Source organism: Carassius gibelio, chromosome B13, assembly GCF_023724105.1.
Source record: "Carassius gibelio isolate Cgi1373 ecotype wild population from Czech Republic chromosome B13, carGib1.2-hapl.c, whole genome shotgun sequence".
Taxonomy (NCBI): Eukaryota; Metazoa; Chordata; class Actinopteri; order Cypriniformes; family Cyprinidae; genus Carassius; species Carassius gibelio.
The window spans coordinates 21,123,159-21,139,192 of NC_068408.1; the positions used below are offsets into that span (position 1 = coordinate 21,123,159).

At 36.0% G+C, this 16,034-nt stretch overlaps 2 protein-coding genes across 3 annotated transcripts in view; both read left to right on the plus strand.

Annotated features, from left to right (window-relative positions):
- The first annotated feature begins 394 nt into the window (after window positions 1-394).
- On the plus strand, window positions 395-6,688 carry LOC127970179 (uncharacterized). Its single transcript, XM_052572489.1, has 11 exons — window positions 395-641; window positions 869-1,337; window positions 2,959-3,046; window positions 3,521-3,634; window positions 3,757-3,857; window positions 4,587-4,685; window positions 5,393-5,522; window positions 5,710-5,820; window positions 5,915-6,067; window positions 6,217-6,338; window positions 6,487-6,688. Exons 1-11 carry the CDS (start codon window positions 536-538, stop codon window positions 6,650-6,652), a joined length of 1,659 nt encoding a protein of 552 aa, XP_052428449.1. The 5' UTR covers window positions 395-535; the 3' UTR covers window positions 6,653-6,688.
- Window positions 6,689-7,843: 1,155 nt separating this feature from the next.
- LOC127970178 (uncharacterized) overlaps window positions 7,844-16,034 on the plus strand; it is a 38,045-nt gene continuing 29,854 nt past the window's right edge. Inside the window, exons 1-11 of one of the 2 annotated variants that reach the window (XM_052572488.1) lie at window positions 7,844-9,138; window positions 9,492-10,008; window positions 10,093-10,186; window positions 10,311-10,424; window positions 10,537-10,637; window positions 10,775-10,873; window positions 11,056-11,188; window positions 11,597-11,713; window positions 11,815-11,967; window positions 12,127-12,248; window positions 12,346-14,125. In XM_052572488.1, the coding sequence (XP_052428448.1) occupies window positions 9,054-9,138; window positions 9,492-10,008; window positions 10,093-10,186; window positions 10,311-10,424; window positions 10,537-10,637; window positions 10,775-10,873; window positions 11,056-11,188; window positions 11,597-11,713; window positions 11,815-11,967; window positions 12,127-12,248; window positions 12,346-12,499 (1,689 nt within the window). In that variant the 5' untranslated portion in view covers window positions 7,844-9,053 and the 3' untranslated portion in view covers window positions 12,500-14,125. Of the gene's footprint in view, window positions 10,009-10,092; window positions 10,187-10,310; window positions 10,425-10,536; window positions 10,638-10,774; window positions 10,874-11,055; window positions 11,189-11,596; window positions 11,714-11,814; window positions 11,968-12,126; window positions 12,249-12,345; window positions 14,126-16,034 lie in introns of those variants that run through there. The other variant, XM_052572487.1, reaches the window with a different exon arrangement.

Genomic DNA, 16,034 nt, shown 5'->3' on the forward strand with positions numbered 1-16,034 from the left:
CACAACAGGAAATTATCTTTTCACCAAGATCAAGAATTCTAAAGCAAAAGTGAAAGCAACCTAACCCCCATAAGATTTAACCTTTAATGTACAGTTGATGCTCAAACCCTCTAATGTGAACTAAAGCATTCAATTGCACATATTGCTGCTAAAGTTGGCAATTAGTTTTTTACATGGATAATCGGTGTTGATAAAATAAAATTACTCAGGCGGCATTTGTTTTATGTTGTATTTTGCTTTAAAAATCTAAAACTATTTAGAATGATATATACACAAAACCAGAAGAAATCAGAATGCAGCAAAGACGTTTTCACAGCACTGTTATTGTGGTATTTTTATTTCATATGATGCATTGCTTACACTTGCTGCAACTACTTCCGGCACTTCAAAAGAACCCCAAACACATCCTGTGCGAATATAAGAACAACAGCATCATGGCTGAATTTTCACATTAACTATAATGCGCTTGTACAACAGCTGACTTTTTCATAGATCTAAATCAGAAAGATTGCAGAATCTAAAAGCCCTTACAAAAATGCTTAAAAAGATCTTTGGGAAGAAGAAAAAAAAAGCCAGAAATACAGATGAGCAGTATCGTCTGATTAAAGACATACCCAAAGAGCACACAGAGACTGCAGATGGTAAGACAATAATTTTTCATTTTGATTGCAGAAAGGTCTAATTGCAATATTTCTGAATCTTTGCTAACATTAGTTAATAACAACATGGATTACAATTCATTAGTTTTATTGAGTAAAATAAGACATTTTGGACATAAATCTTATTAGCAAAATAAAAGTAGAATAAAAAATTATTGTTTCACATTTGAGTTTAAAATGTCAAAAGTAATTCATGCACATGCATTAAGCAGGAGAACAGGAAAGCACAGTTGATGAGATGCCATCTGGTTCAGGTGTTGAAGTTAGTGGTGAGGCAGGGCTTCGCGTTCTCAGAACAATTCTGAGTCAACAATCAAACCCTGAGGACACTGACACTGCAGCTGCATTGCCAAAAATGAGCATCACTCAAGAATGGCAAAATAAGTACCTTCAGGAAATAGATCAGATTGTGGAGAACCACTTTCCCACGCTGCCAGCAGAGGGACCACAAGGATCTCAGTTGGAGCAGATACAGGACTTTCTAAAGAGCACAGAGTCTATGATATGCAATGGTGTGCTTCGATTGACACCTGCACTGAAAGATGCTGGGCTGCTAGATCATCTGATGGACTGCTACAGCCGCCAAATCTTTACCAACCTGGACCTGCTGCTAAACAGAGATCTGTCAGTAAAAGAGATCTTCTGCCTTCTACTGTGGGGAAAATATTTTTTCTTCAAGTATGTACTGCACATTTGTTAAAATTTTAATATTTTATATATACAACACAAGTTAATTTTGAAATGAACATTACGTTTAAAAGTTTGGGATGATTGTTTGTTTTTAGTTATTTTTGGAAGATGAAGATGAAGAGCAAGGATGCACTATACCAACCAAAAATGACACTAAAGACATTAATTCAATTTCAAATAAACGCAGTTTTTTTCTAACCTTGTTTATCAAAGTATCACAGAATCACTAAAAATATTAAGCAGCACATTTGTTAACTATGATAGCAATAAGAATATTTATTGAGTAGCAAATCAGCATATCAGAATGATTTCTGAAAGAATTTAGCTAGACCTATACTGTATATAAGGAACATTTTCATTTTAGTTGTTAGCTCAGTTGTTGCCTAATGGTTAGAGATGTTGCGGGTTTGAGTTTCAGCAGGAATTGTAGGTGAGGGAGTGAATGCACAGCACTCTTTTCTCTATTAGGTATTCTACCCTCAATAAGTGACACCACACATCACATTCTTTCAGATTTTTCTAATCATTTTTAAATCTCTTAAAATGTAAATATTTTGGTTTAATTTTCGGTCAAATAAGCAGCTTTGGTGAGCATTACAGAATTCTTTCATAAACATTAAAAATCTTACCAACCTCAAACTTTTGAACAGTATAAGTGCTCGTTTCTCATTTGCACATCAACCATAACTCCTTCAAAAAGAGCTAGAAGCCTTGGAGTTATGATTGATGATCAGCTGACTTTCTCAGACCACATTGCTAAAACTGTCCGATCCTGCAGATTTGCTTTATTCAACATCAAGAAGATCAAGCCCTTTCTTTCGGAACATGCTGCACAACTCCTTGTTCAAGCTCTTTTCAAGATAAATTTTTTAATGAGCCTAAAATAATACACATCACACCTCTGTTTATCAATTTGCACTGGCTTCCAATAGCTGCTTCCATAAAATTCAAGGCATTGATGTTTGCCTACAAAACTACCACTGGCTCTGCACCCATTTACCTAAATTCGTTACTTCAGACTTATGTGCCCTCTAGAAGCTTGCGTTCTGCAAGTGAACATCGCTTGATTGTGCCATCCCAAAAAAGCACAAAGTCACTTTTACAGACTTTTAAATTAAATGTTCCTTCCTGGCGGAATGACCTCCCCAACTCAATCCGGGCAGCTGAGTCCTTAGCCATCTTCAAGAATCGGCTTAAAACACATCTCTTCCAACTTTATTTGACCCTCTAACTTTAACACTCACTATTCTAATTCAATTCTTAAAAAAAAAAAAAAAAAAAAAAATTAACTACCTTTTCCTAATCTTTTTGTATTCTATTTTCTTTTCATTTATTAATGCAATTGTGTGTGTGTGTGTGTGTGTGTGTAAAGACCTCTAACACTAGCTTGCTCTATTCTTTTTTTGTTCTATCTGTTTTCTTTATATTTATTATATTATTTAAAAGACCATGCTACGTCTACTGTGTTAACCTAACTGAGGCTTGTTATAGCACATATATATCATTGCTCTTCTTGTTGTTTTTGATTGCTTCCACTGTCCTCATTAGTAAGTCGCTTTGGATAAAAGCGTCTGCTAAATAAATGAATAAATGTAAATTTCTGTTTCAGTTCAGAATCAAAACTGAGAGTGTACGATCCTCTGCTGTTGACAAGAGGGTTTGAGAGAGCAAAGCAGAAACTACTGCAAGTACATAAGGTGAGACTTCATTGTATCCACTTTATTTTTAACATAAGAGCAGGCCATTTGTAATTTAAATGTGTGAGGCTTCCGCTGTAATTCACTTCCATTCATTTAGCATTACCAAAACAGTCCGATATGCTGCTTTATAGACAGCAAGCAGTTTCGGCCCAGATCTGGCCCGCATAAGATCCATGCAGGCCAGATGTGGGCCAGATGTGGGCCGGATCTGGGCAGAAACTGCTTGCTGTCTGAGGTGCTAACTGCTATTTCTTTTCATTTCATTAAGTATCAGCACATAGGCTATTATAGTAATCATAAACACATTTGCTATATTCCCATCGTAGCGCAAATTCCATGTGGCAAAATAAGGTGGATGGTCTTCATTTTATTTAAATTCTTTGACTTTACTGACTCATGTAGCAATAATGCATGAAAGGACCCAAAACATGAGAGGTGTAACACACATGTATTTCTGCCCCACTTAAACAGGATGAGATCTCAAAGCTTCTACAGAACATCCTGAGCTATGATGAGGAACATGGACCTAATGAGAATTCAATGAATGATGAAACTTTCATCAGTGTTCACTTAGATGTCATAAAGGTAGCTCTGAGAGAGAGACAGAAAGTGAAGCAAGACTTATTTTTGTTTACTTATATAAAAAGGTATCAGAGGGGATTTGAATATGATATATTGCTAATCTGTTTCCTGTTTTGTTTTCACAGGTCGTGAATTGTACTATTTTAGAAGCTGAAAAGGTTGGTCTGACATTGATGCATGCCGTACAAATACTCTGTAGTGAAGAGCTGCAGGATTTTGTTCAGAAGTAGGTTTCTCTATCTTGTTACACCTTTAAAGTTCTCACATTAAAGCACAGAGTTTAGCTTCAACCCTAATTAAACGCATCTGATTTAGCTAATCTAGTCCTTATGGCTTATTTGGAAACTGCACGGTTTGTGTGGAGCAGGTGTGGAATTTATGAGTTGACAAATCGTACAACAAATTTCATTTAAACTAATTTACTATCAGTACAGATGCTGCTTCACGAGTTCATCCTTACATCTAATCTGAAAAAAAAAAAAATAGAAAGCATATTTTGTCATGCTGTCCTGGGGGAGGGCTCCGAGCCCAGAATATAGCCCGAATCCAGAGAACTCCCCCTATCTATAATGTGTACCAGATTGGTTGATAATCTGATTGTGATCCTCCTGAACCTTGTTAATAAAACACCATATATCTATAGCCTTTGGCTGTGTCCATTGAATCCAAATGTTTTTGTCACTGACACACCCCAACTCGGAACCTCTGGGCTTAAAGAAAAATCTGAGTTTTCCACTCGTAATAACGACTTTGTGGTGGCATTCATGTGCATTCAACTCATAAAGACAATCTATCCAACATTGAGGGCTGTGGCCCTCCAGGAACTGAGTTTAACATTCCCGCAATACATTATTCTTATTTAATGAGTATCTAGTTATGATCTTTATAGTGTTTGGTTGTTGGAGAGGTGAGGTTTGTAATCCTGTACTTAATAGCAATAAATGTGTTTTCTTAGGTATGTGGATGCTGAGAATGAACGTCTTAAAAAACTAACATTTACTGAGAAAAACTCTGTGAATCTGTTTCGGATAATCAACACGTGCATGCAACTCAGGTATTTACTAATGATGATTCAATAATGAACTAATATGTGGCTAAGGACCTGTAAAAGTGTATAATTAAATGGATAGTTCACCCCCCAAAATTAAATTCTATCATTAATTATTCACCCTCGTGTCATTCCAAACCCGTAAAACCTTTGTTCATCTTCGGAACACAGAAAAAGAAATAACTTATATAACTTATTAATTAACTAACAAAATAGTCCATGTAATATCAGTGGTTACCAGTAATGTTATGACATTACGATAATACTTTTTGTGTGCAAAGGAAAAAACATTTCAGTTTAAACTTTATTTAAATGTTTCTTCTTTAGTCTTAGCTGTGTTCACGAGAGTACCGCTAGACACATACATGTGCATTCCTTAATTTTTGGGTGAAATATCCCTTTAAACTGGAAAACAGGTGAAGATATATTTGTCACCCTTAATTTTTTCAGCATAATGGTGAGGATATTAAGTTAAAGTGACTAATATTTGACTTCCATAATTGGCTAAAATATAATATCTACCTTGAAACCTTGCCTCATTGTTATATCTTGTGAGTGTATTATTATTTTTTATATTTGTACTAAAAGTAATTATTTTTTTTTGACTGCACCTCTTATTGGATGTTCCTTAAATTGGCCTTTCATTACATTTAACCTTTAACTCCCCTTTTTTTGCAGTTTTATCATAAAACCAGTGTTATTTTTACCTATAGATGCTATGCTGCACAAATCTGTCCAGATGTTAGCAACAGTGATATCTACTCAAGTACTTTATGCATGCTACAGAAACTGGAAGATAAAACTTCATCCATTGTACAGAAGATCATGAACTGCTCAGCACAGGTATGGTTTTATTTTTGTTGAGCACTCAAAATTAAGTATCCATCTCATTTAGGATTATTTTGGCAGCATCCATTCATATCAGACTATCTCTCTGGGTTAAGTTACTGATGAAGGATAATGAAACCTTTCCTAACACATTTATATATCAAACTTACAGTTCTGTTTCTCTTTAAATGTTCATTTGTAGGCCAATTTAGAAAGTTATTTCAAGAAAAGGAATGGACATATTGATATCCTAATGGAGGCAATTAAAAAGCAGTGTTCATCTTTGCCTGAGACGGCCTCAGAAATCAAAACGGTACGTACAGTCTATGACGTTAAAACCAAGCAAAAAGACTCAAGCTCCATGTCTCAGCTTCAGTCTCTCTAACAATCTTTTTTATTCCCGACAGGTCGTTGTAAAAATAGCTTACGACAGTGTTTCCAAAGTGTACCTGGATTGCCTGATGAAGACAAAGTTCAGAAACCTAGAGCAGTGTTGGGGAAATGCAGAGGAAAAGATAAAAGAGGATGTTCAATATTTTCATGAAACATTCTCTGAACTGGTGAAAAAAATACCTTTTTTATTCCTCAAATAACTGTTGTTTTTTAAGTGCTGATTTCCTGATTCACTTGACCCTTAGAAAACAGCAACATTCAGCATAATTGTTCCACATATGGTATTTGGTTTGAGTAAAGTGAATTTTGCTTGCAGGATGGCGTTGTTGCCCAGCAGAACCAGCTCCTTCAGAGAATGAGTGAAGTTTTACATTGCAGTGATGTAGAAGCACTAAAGATTACCTGTTGCAATCTGTTCAGAGATTTCCCTCAGGAGAGGTGAACTCAGATCACCATTAACACTTCACTACAAATGCAAACATGTATTTACAGTTGTTTCAAATGGAGTGAGCGTATTCAAACAGAGAATGTGTGATGTTGTTTTCATCAGACAGTGCAATAAAGTCTTCTTCTGATTGTTTTGCAGTGAGAAGTATGTACCTGGTCTGCTGCGCTGGAAGGGGGATTTATCGGAGCGACAGGTGAGGGAAGTGCTGGATGTGACCCGGGATATGATCCAGGAAATTGGCCTGTGTCCAATTCCTACACCTGTCACTCACTGTCCTCTGAAGGGACTTTTTTGTTGTAAATAGTATAAAGTACAAATGCATATATATAGATATACACCGTATATCTATATATATATACACACCGTATATATAACAATATAAGTAAAAAAATATACAAAGAATATTGTATTTGAAGAATTTGTGCTATTTAATTGTTTAATCCTCTTTTATGTAGTTCATTTGGTAAAGGTGTATTTTTTTTAACAAGGTCCTAAATCTTTTTCACAAATGTCTACACTGCAGGCATCAAAGCTGCAGAGCTACTCCAGTAACTTTATTTTCTCAGTCTGTCTGAAATAAAAAATACTTTTTAATACGTGTCTAACCATTCATTAACGTAGCCCACTTATGTTCATGCTGTTACTTTCTCCTCCTGATATTAAGATGTGAGGGAATTACTACTGGACCCAAAATTACAGACAGACACAAATGAATAAATCTTTGAAAGTTTATTTTCAGTTTCTTTAATAACAATGTTCTCAGGATGCTGACAGGTCCTATCCAGGCCAGAAGGTGGCTACAGTTGAATAAGCAATGGGAGTATAAGTTCAGAGGAAGATCTGGAGGTTAGCAAGTCAGCTAAGTGATTCCAGGCAGGAACAGAGTGAATCAGCTTACAGACATTGCATGGCTTAGTGTAGCTAACAGGATTTAGTTGGTCTTCTGAGATGGGTGGGGTGATCTGCTTGGGAATCGAACCCTGGTCTACCACGTGACAGGCAGAGACACAGTCCACTGTACCACACATGAGTCTACCAGTGTTTGCTAGAAGGCATTCTGAGAAGTAAGAGGAGTAGAGAACAAACAAAGACAATGCAATCCAATTTCCTTTATCCTCTTCCAATCCAAATCAATTCCACAATCCAAATCCAAATCCAGAATGAACTGACAATCCAAATCCAGAGAAGCAAATTTACTAGTCAATCAAAATACTACCTCTTGATAAAGGTTCAGGCAGAGAGAGACAATTCAGGTTCCAGGCAGGGTAGAGTTCACACAGGCTTCAAGAATCTGATTTAGGAACTGGCTGGAATGTTCACCAATGAGCTGATGAGACAATCTGGCAAGGAGGTAAGAGCAAGATTGACTTATATAGTTAGTGAGACAGGTGAAACCAATGAGGGAAATTAAAGAGGAGTTACAAGGCCAGGAACAGGAAGCTGGATGCTAGTTGTCAAAATAAAAGTCTAACAGGAACTGGTGACAGAATCATGACATTAAGATGTGTTTTTGGTGATCTGATCAATTGAAAATAAAGGTGCAATTGGAAACAATTAACCATGTAAAGCCTAAAACTCGAAATAATAGTCTGAACAATTCAATTTTTTTGAAGTGGAACTGTTTATTGAAACTTTAAATACATACTTGCATAAAATGCATATAAACCAGCTGCCACTCTATATATCCCAATCATGTTCTTAATAAGATGATTTTTAAACAGAAGTTTCTTTGGTCCATTAAGTGTTAATATTTAAATATTACTAACAATATAAAAAGTCTACTTTATAAAAATCAGCAAAAAGCCATGTGAACCACAACCTGAAGGTGGACATTTTTGCAATGTTGTTACAACATACAATCATACTAAAAGGTCTTTTACACATTTAATAAGGGTTAGGGTTAGGGTTTTTAGTTTTGATTTTGAAGCCTTAGAATAATTTATATATCAAATATAATAGAGTAGTCTTTAAGCAGTAGGGTTTAAGCAGCATTAACGCACTGCAAGGTAATATTCTGGTTTATCAGCATGCCTTAACTTCACACTGATGGGAAACAGATGGATTCTGTTTTACCAGTGCTGCAACTTGATCTACTCTGTTTTTGTTTCAGTTCAATAAAAGCACAAGTCACTGCCACTGGCATTTCTAAGGGCTGTTTTATAACTTTCATTTTCCCTTTCCCTGTTATAAGATGTAGCTTCTTGCCACTGTGCATGGTCTTTGGTACAATATGATGATTATAGTTTGTAACACAGTACAGTGAATATTCGGTTTGGTATGGCACACCAAGAGGGCTAGGTTTCACTTTCGTTTTTACTTACATGGTGTCACAGCTTTCAGACAGCCTTTTAGCTCCAAGGCCATGGAATCAGTGAGGTGTGAGGAAAGTACTGAGCTTTGGATAAAAGCGTCTGCTAAATGACTAAATGTAAATGTTATAGTATCAAAGTATAGTAAAATGTGCTATTTTTAAAATATTTGTATGGCACACCCAAGGGCTAGGCTTGCCTGCACTTCTCTTAAATGCTGTCATATAGCCTTCACGCCTTAAACCGTCAGTTATTTAGCTGCCAACACAATGGGTGGAATGTCTATTCATTAAGGTAATCTTCCAGTAATATAAAGTACCTGATTCCCTGCAAGCTCATTATTTACTCTGATGTACTCAGTGTGAAAAGGAAGCTTTTTATTTGTGTCAGTCAAGTATGGAGTTTGCGCACACGAGAAAGAAAAGCTTTTTGTTCAGGAGGAAAACTAAAAATGGGAAAGAAAAAATAGAGCTGACAGATGGTAAGATACTGTTATTGTTATTTCTCTGTCACTGATTTCACTCATTTATGAAAGTAAGTGTTTTTGCTCTTGTTGGAAAATCCTCACATCTTTCCATCAGTATAAAATGCAAGCATATTGTTTAAAGTTTTTCAGCATTTTGTTTGTTGGCATAGTTTGATGAATTACATGAGTGGTTTAGTAATTTATATAAAAAAAATACATTAAAATTACATTTTCCCAAAACATGATATTTATGAATTAATAAAGATTTTTTAAATAATGTTTAATGCTGAAGACGTGTATGTTCACATCTATCAAAGTGCAACCCATACCTTTTTTATTCATTAATCATACACACTTTTATTTGTCAGTGAATCTTTCACCAGGGGAACATGCATCTGAATGCAATCCACAGCAGTCCGGTGCTCCTGATCTTATTGCTCTAGATGTTGAAGCACATAACAATAGAGTGCTTCATACTCTCAGAAAGATTTTGAGTGATGAATCAACCCCTGAGGACTTTGACGCTGCAGTTGAGGTGTTGAAAACATTGAGCAAGCTGAATAACAACTTCTCTCAAGACTGGATTTGTAAGTACCTTCAGGAAATTGATCAGTTTGTGGAGAACCACTTTCCCACGCTGCCAGCAGAGGGACCACAAGGATCTCAGTTGGAGCAGTTAAAGGACTTTCTAAAGAGAACAAAGAGCAAGATATATGATGAGGTGCTTCGATTAACACCTGCACTGAAAGATGCTGGGCTGCTAGATCATCTGAAGGACAGTTACAGCCGCCAAATCTTTACCAACCTGGACCTGCTGCTAAACAGAGATCTGTCTGTAAAAGAGATCTTCTGCCTTCTACTGTGGGGAAAAGATGTTTTCTTCAGGTATAAAAATTATTGTCTTTTATTTACTGTAAATGTAATAAACAAATGAAGCATGAACTATTGACAAATTAATTTATGTTACAGTTCAGACTCACAGGATTTCTTCAGAGTGCACGACCCTCTGCTGTTGACTGGATGGTTTCAGAAAGCAACAGAGAAACTGCTGCAAAATCTGCAGGTCATGATATGCACCATCTGTATTTGTTAAATGTATTTGCATTGTAATAGGCTAAAAAGAGTACCCCAGATTAGCAAAACATTTAGGAATGATATAAAACTCTGTCCTGCTTGAACTGTAACAGAATTACATCCGCACGACTCTTCAGAACATCCTGGACTATGATGAGCAACATAGACATAATGGAGAGTCAATGGATGAAGAAACATTCATTAGAGTTCACTTAGATGTCACTAAAGTGAGTAAAACAATTTGCAATGCTCATTTTTTCTTGGTTTTAAAAAGAAGATTTTAAAGGTTTTTAAACATTTTGTATTGCACACTTATTTCATGATGTTATGTCTTTACAGTGTCTGAATGATGTTATTCAGAGTTTTCAGGAATTTAGTCACACACTGATGTGTGCGGCACAAACACTCTGCCTTCAAGAGCTTCATCATTTTGTTCAGGTGTAAGTGTCTTAAATGTCTTCACAATATCAATGTATTTATTGTTATGCTTTTTTTTCTTTAGAAAAACATACCAAAGTATTATGAATAATAATACAAACTTTTTCTTCAATTCTTCTATTCTATTTTTTTTTTCTAGGTATGTGCAGGCAGAGAAAAAACACCTGGAAAAACAACAACCCCTGGAGAAAAATTCTGTGCATCTGTTTCGGCTCATCAGCACCTGTAGGCAACTCAGGTGATTTCTATTTTTAAAGATTAACCTAATTATACATCTATAAAACCTGTCAGTTAACAGTATAATTAACTGGCATTTTCCTGTGCATAATGTTCTAAATTAATCCTGCATTAGGTTCATACACTGGCAACCACAAAACTACATGCATTTATGCATTTTTGCATTTATTTATTTTGATGTAGATTTTTTGCTCCTCAACTCAACAATCCAGATATAAACAACAATAATGACTTCTCAAACATCATCGACATATTAAAGGAGATGGAGGATCACGTTCTGTCTATTGTACAGAAGATGATGAAACACATAGCAGAGGTAACATCATTTCATCATGAATAGTTAATGTACAGAAGGAAAGTTGAGGGATTTTCCAAATTCCCAAAAAATGAACGTCTCAGTCATCAATAGAAGTTAATATTAGTTAGCTTACATACCTGCCTAACATTTTTTTTTTCAAAAATGAAGTGGTAACCTTTTGTAATAAGGTACGGTTTGTTTACTTTAATGAAGTTAATGCATTATGAACTAACAATGAAAAAAACCAGGAGTGTTAATTATGGAAAAATTGTTGTTATTGTTCATGATACCCAAAGCATTTTTATTTATTTTTTTGCATTCTAGAGGGCAGGATTTTGTGGTTGCATAATTTTTTTTTGCAATAGGCCAAATTCAGGAAAAGCATACAAAAAAAACTCTAGTTTCTATGTAAATGTACATTTCTAGGACCTTTTAAAGAAATATTTTAAAGAAGGAGGTGAGCAAATCAAAGCACTTACAGAGGCAATCCAACAGCGATGTGCATCTCTACCTCAGACTGATGTGGCAAAAGAGATTCAGGAGGTTGGTTCTGTGCTCAGATACACAGTATAACTCAAAAAAAAAATATATATATATATATTTTACACATCCACTGCTCCTCTGCCCCACTTTCTTTTTGACAGATCTTTGTGAATGTATCTTATGACTGTGTTTCACACGTGTATCTGGATTGCCTGATGAAGAGCAGGTTCAGCCAGCTAGAGATGAGATGGGGAAATGCTGGAGAAAGGATTAGCAAAGACATTCTCAGTTTACACAACACATTTACTAAACTGGTAAGAACATTTCATTTTATTACACTCTTAAAAATGGTTACAAAAGGGGATGTTCACCCCGGTGCCATAGAAGAACTACTTTCAGTGAACAAGTTTTAAAAGCACAGGTTTTTTTCTTCTAAGTGTGAAGAAACATTATGTATCTGTTTTATTTTACAGAATGTCAGTGCTGACCAGAAGAACCATCTCCTTCAGAGACTCAGTGAAGTTTTGTTTTACAGTGATATAGATGCACTGAAGATTACCTGTTGTGCTTTGTTCAGAGATTTCCCTCAGGAGAGGTAAACTTAGCAAATAACACTTAGTATATTTTATACACTTAATTACAGGTCTGAAAACATACAGTGCAAGTCAATTCTTCTTCCCAATGTTTTGCAGTGAGCAGTATGTACCTGGTCTGCTGCGCTGGAAGGGTGTGTTGTCGGAGCGTCAGGTGAGGGAAGTGCTGGATGTGAGCCGAGAGTTCACCCTCGATCTGAAGCCTAGACACGTCACCTGTCAGCCTCTGAAGGGACTTTTCTGTTTTCTTTGATGTGAATAACACCATCAGCCAGAATTGTAAAACTTTTGGTAACAAGTTTAATTCAATGGCATGGCTGTTTTGTGATATTAATTTATGAACATAAACGGGTACATAGATATTTTCATCAGATATTACAATATTTGCTTTTACCTGATGACTTTTTGATGTTACTTGAAAATGGGAAATAATGTTTCTGTCAGACCACTGGAGAAAATTGAATTGACCCTTTTACTCTTTAGCCTTTTAATCTTTTATATGAAAATATAATTTTCAAAGAGTTACTCATTTTGACTTCTGCCTTTTACATTGTTACAAAAGAGGATTGTAACAACATGTCCAGCTACGAACCTGAATTATTAGTTTGATTAAGATTGCTGTAGAGGTCTTGAACAGCATTATTTTGGTGACAGACTTAACTCTCAAGGGTTCAGATTCTGAGCTGTCCACAAGCAAACCTCACTGAGGTGTGAAACCCCCGAAGCCTAATGCAATTACCAGATATAAAATTCTATCCAGAAGTGATATAAGTCTGTAAATGAGACTTGACAAGATTAAACAATTAGCTGATAGATGATTTCATGTGCCTGGAGGGTGAGCGACAGATCAAGGCAAGTGTGAGTTTGAATGCACTTATATATCTTATTTAACTGTAGTGGAAGGAGTTAAAATCCACTGAGTGTCAGCTGATGCTGGCTGTCACGCCATGGTCTGCCTGAACATATGTTTGAGCTCCATTCATCACTCAGACTATAATAAAAGTGTCACGATACGTTTTTTTTTTAAACCAGTGGGTAGCTTTGTGTATCTTTTATCTTCTTTGTGTTGAACTTCCTGAAGAAGAGTTTATTTTCTTTGTTTATCTGATTGCTCTGCATGATTGACAGAAATGCGAGAAGTGTTACCTTCTGAGTCGGTTTGATTGTTGTAATTTATTTTTTGGTTCACAAGTTTAATGATTCATTTGTTTTTGTGGGGTTTGTAGAGAAGTGGGTGCCATTTGTTCTGAAGTGGACTTTCCCGTTTATGTTAGTTAGGGAGTTAACTTATTTAGCTGTACTTTTGTTTTCTGCCTTTTTTAGTTTAGTTGTAGTTGGTTCATGAGGAGTTAGTTATTTTTGTTGTTTTAGAAATGTGTTTTTTTTTCTTTTTTTTTTCTTTTTACAAAATGTAAAGATTTATTTGCAATTTTATTTCACAAATAATTTTAGTATGTACAAAATGATTGCAAAAGGCCTGAGCCAGAGCAAATCTAAAAAAGCAAGCAAATATACATAAGCAATGTTGTGAAAGCAAAATTCATATGATCCTCACTATGGAAAAGAAGCTCCTGCTAAACTGGAGTGAATCCTGATTTTCACTGAACTGATTCTGGCTACAAGTGAAACAAGTAGTCTGTTGGAAAAAGATTTCGCTTGAGTCTCTGCCCAGCAGAAATATGATGCTGACTGTAACAAGAACACAGACAGGAGAAAAGTGCAGCAGTCGTTTTTGTTTTCCTGAATAATTAAACAGCAGAAACCACCAAACCTACAGTAAGATCAGGGTGTGATCTTATAGTGATTAGTTATTTTGATTATTTTACATTATTTTGAACCTTTTTGAACGTATTGGATATGGTATTTGGTGAATGGTTCTATTATATTCTTTACAGATAACATTTTCATGTTGACTTTTTTTGTTTCTTAGCAAATCATGCTGCTATAAGATTAATAACAATAATAATAGTCATAATAAAAGCTTCCAGTCCTCATGCGACCTTACAGTGATAAGCAGAGGATAAGGTATAGAGAATGAATGGATGGAAAATAATAATAGTGACTGAACCCAATAGAGAATAATTAAGAATTAAAGTACTGGGAAATCAAATCTAACCTCTGATTTACCTTAAATGTTGCATTTATCGTTTAATATGGAACACTGCTCAACCTTTTTTTCTGAAACCTGCTGCAATTATTTTCGATACTTCAAATGAACCACAGTCATATCCTGTGCATAAGAGAAGAACAAAAACAATTGTAGCAGAAATGAGTCGAATCAGACAAATCAAAGAGTCTATCAGAGCTGTGTGCATTGAAACGAGAGCCGAACTCCTCAGGAAGTCATAAATCAGTTCTAGTGCCACAAGAACCAAGCAAGATAACCAACCAACCAACTTGTTCACACAACAGCTTTCAACATTAACACCAATAGAACAATTATTGACAATTTTAATTCGAAGAAGAGATTGTCAAATTTATTGTTCGTGATTGGAATGCAACGCTGGACATCACATGTAAACCCAGGAGATCAAGTTAAATACTTGCATTGACTCCCCCCCCCAGCCAGTGAAACCAGACTGAAATTCCTAAGGGGGAAGGGCTTTAAACCTTTGTCTTCACAGAAAAGTCCCTTTGCCAGAGAATGGCAAAGAAACTGCTTTTTATACATTATATATGGACCAGAATGAACTCAAAAAGACTTGTAAATGAATCGTTCCATTGCTTAACTCCATATTCATTTATGTGTAACCCACACATTTGACTATCATGTATAATCACTTATTGTGTATGTCTTTTGATAACTATAGGATACATAGTCATGTCTAGTATTGACATAATCGAATTTTCTTGCTTGATATTGTCCTGACAATCATTTATTTGTAAAATATATCATAATCATGTTATAGGAATCATGTCCAAAATCAATCAGGAATCATGTCCCTGTGAGGCAAGAACCACATGCTTGGTAAGATAAACAAATGATTTATGATACCCACCCCAAGACCATATCTGATTGGTCAAGGCAACATTTGAGGGGTGGCCAACAAGGAAGTTTTAAATACTTTGGACCCCATGAAATTTGGCTTTTAGTTCTAGCATTGCTTGTGCTATCAGTCATGCCTTGCTTTTAGTCTGCTTTTAGTCCCTAGCTGCTGCTATTAGCCATGTCGGCTTTTAGTCTGCTTTTAGTCTGCTTTTAGTTCTAGCATTGCTTGTGCTATCAGTCATGCCTTGCTTTTAGTCTGCTTTTAGTCTAGCATTGCTTGTGCTATCAGTCATGCGGGCTTTTAGTCTGCTTTTAGTTCCAGCCTTGCTCGTGCTATCAGTCATGCTATTAGTCATGCCTGCTCTTAGCTTTTAGCTTGTAGCTTTGCTACCTAGCTTTAGCTTGTAGCATCTAGCCATGCGGTTAGACAACCTAGTCTCGTCAAACTTTATTTCTTTTCTTTTCCGTTTGAGAGTTTCGTGTTCTGAGTTAAGTTTTGTAACGTCGACCACGTCTGCGCGTTTGAACTCCCACCAGCCACACAACTCCAGCTTCAGCCAACGCCCAAGCACGGGCTCCCCAAGACGTCACTTCAGCCAACTGAACTTCCAGCCAATCAGCGACACCGGGATACCCCTTTCAACTGGAGTCCCTTTCACAGCAAACGAAGGCAACGTATTCCCAGATATTTGTTGTGCTGGTGTATCTAATATAATTTTAACCCCATTGAGGAACTCAATGCGAGCGCTAATTACGTGATTGATGGTTCTTCATGTCTATGCAATTTAACGTATTGCTG

Coding starts and splice junctions, on each gene's coding strand:
- LOC127970179 (XM_052572489.1), top strand. CDS start 536: ATGCTTAAAAAGATCTTTGGGAAGAAGAAAAAAAAAGCCAGAAATACA. Junction 3,047..3,520: donor AACTACTGCAAGTACATAAG/GTGAGACTTCAT, acceptor CCACTTAAACAG/GATGAGATCTCAAAGCTTCT. Junction 3,635..3,756: donor TTCACTTAGATGTCATAAAG/GTAGCTCTGAGA, acceptor TTGTTTTCACAG/GTCGTGAATTGTACTATTTT.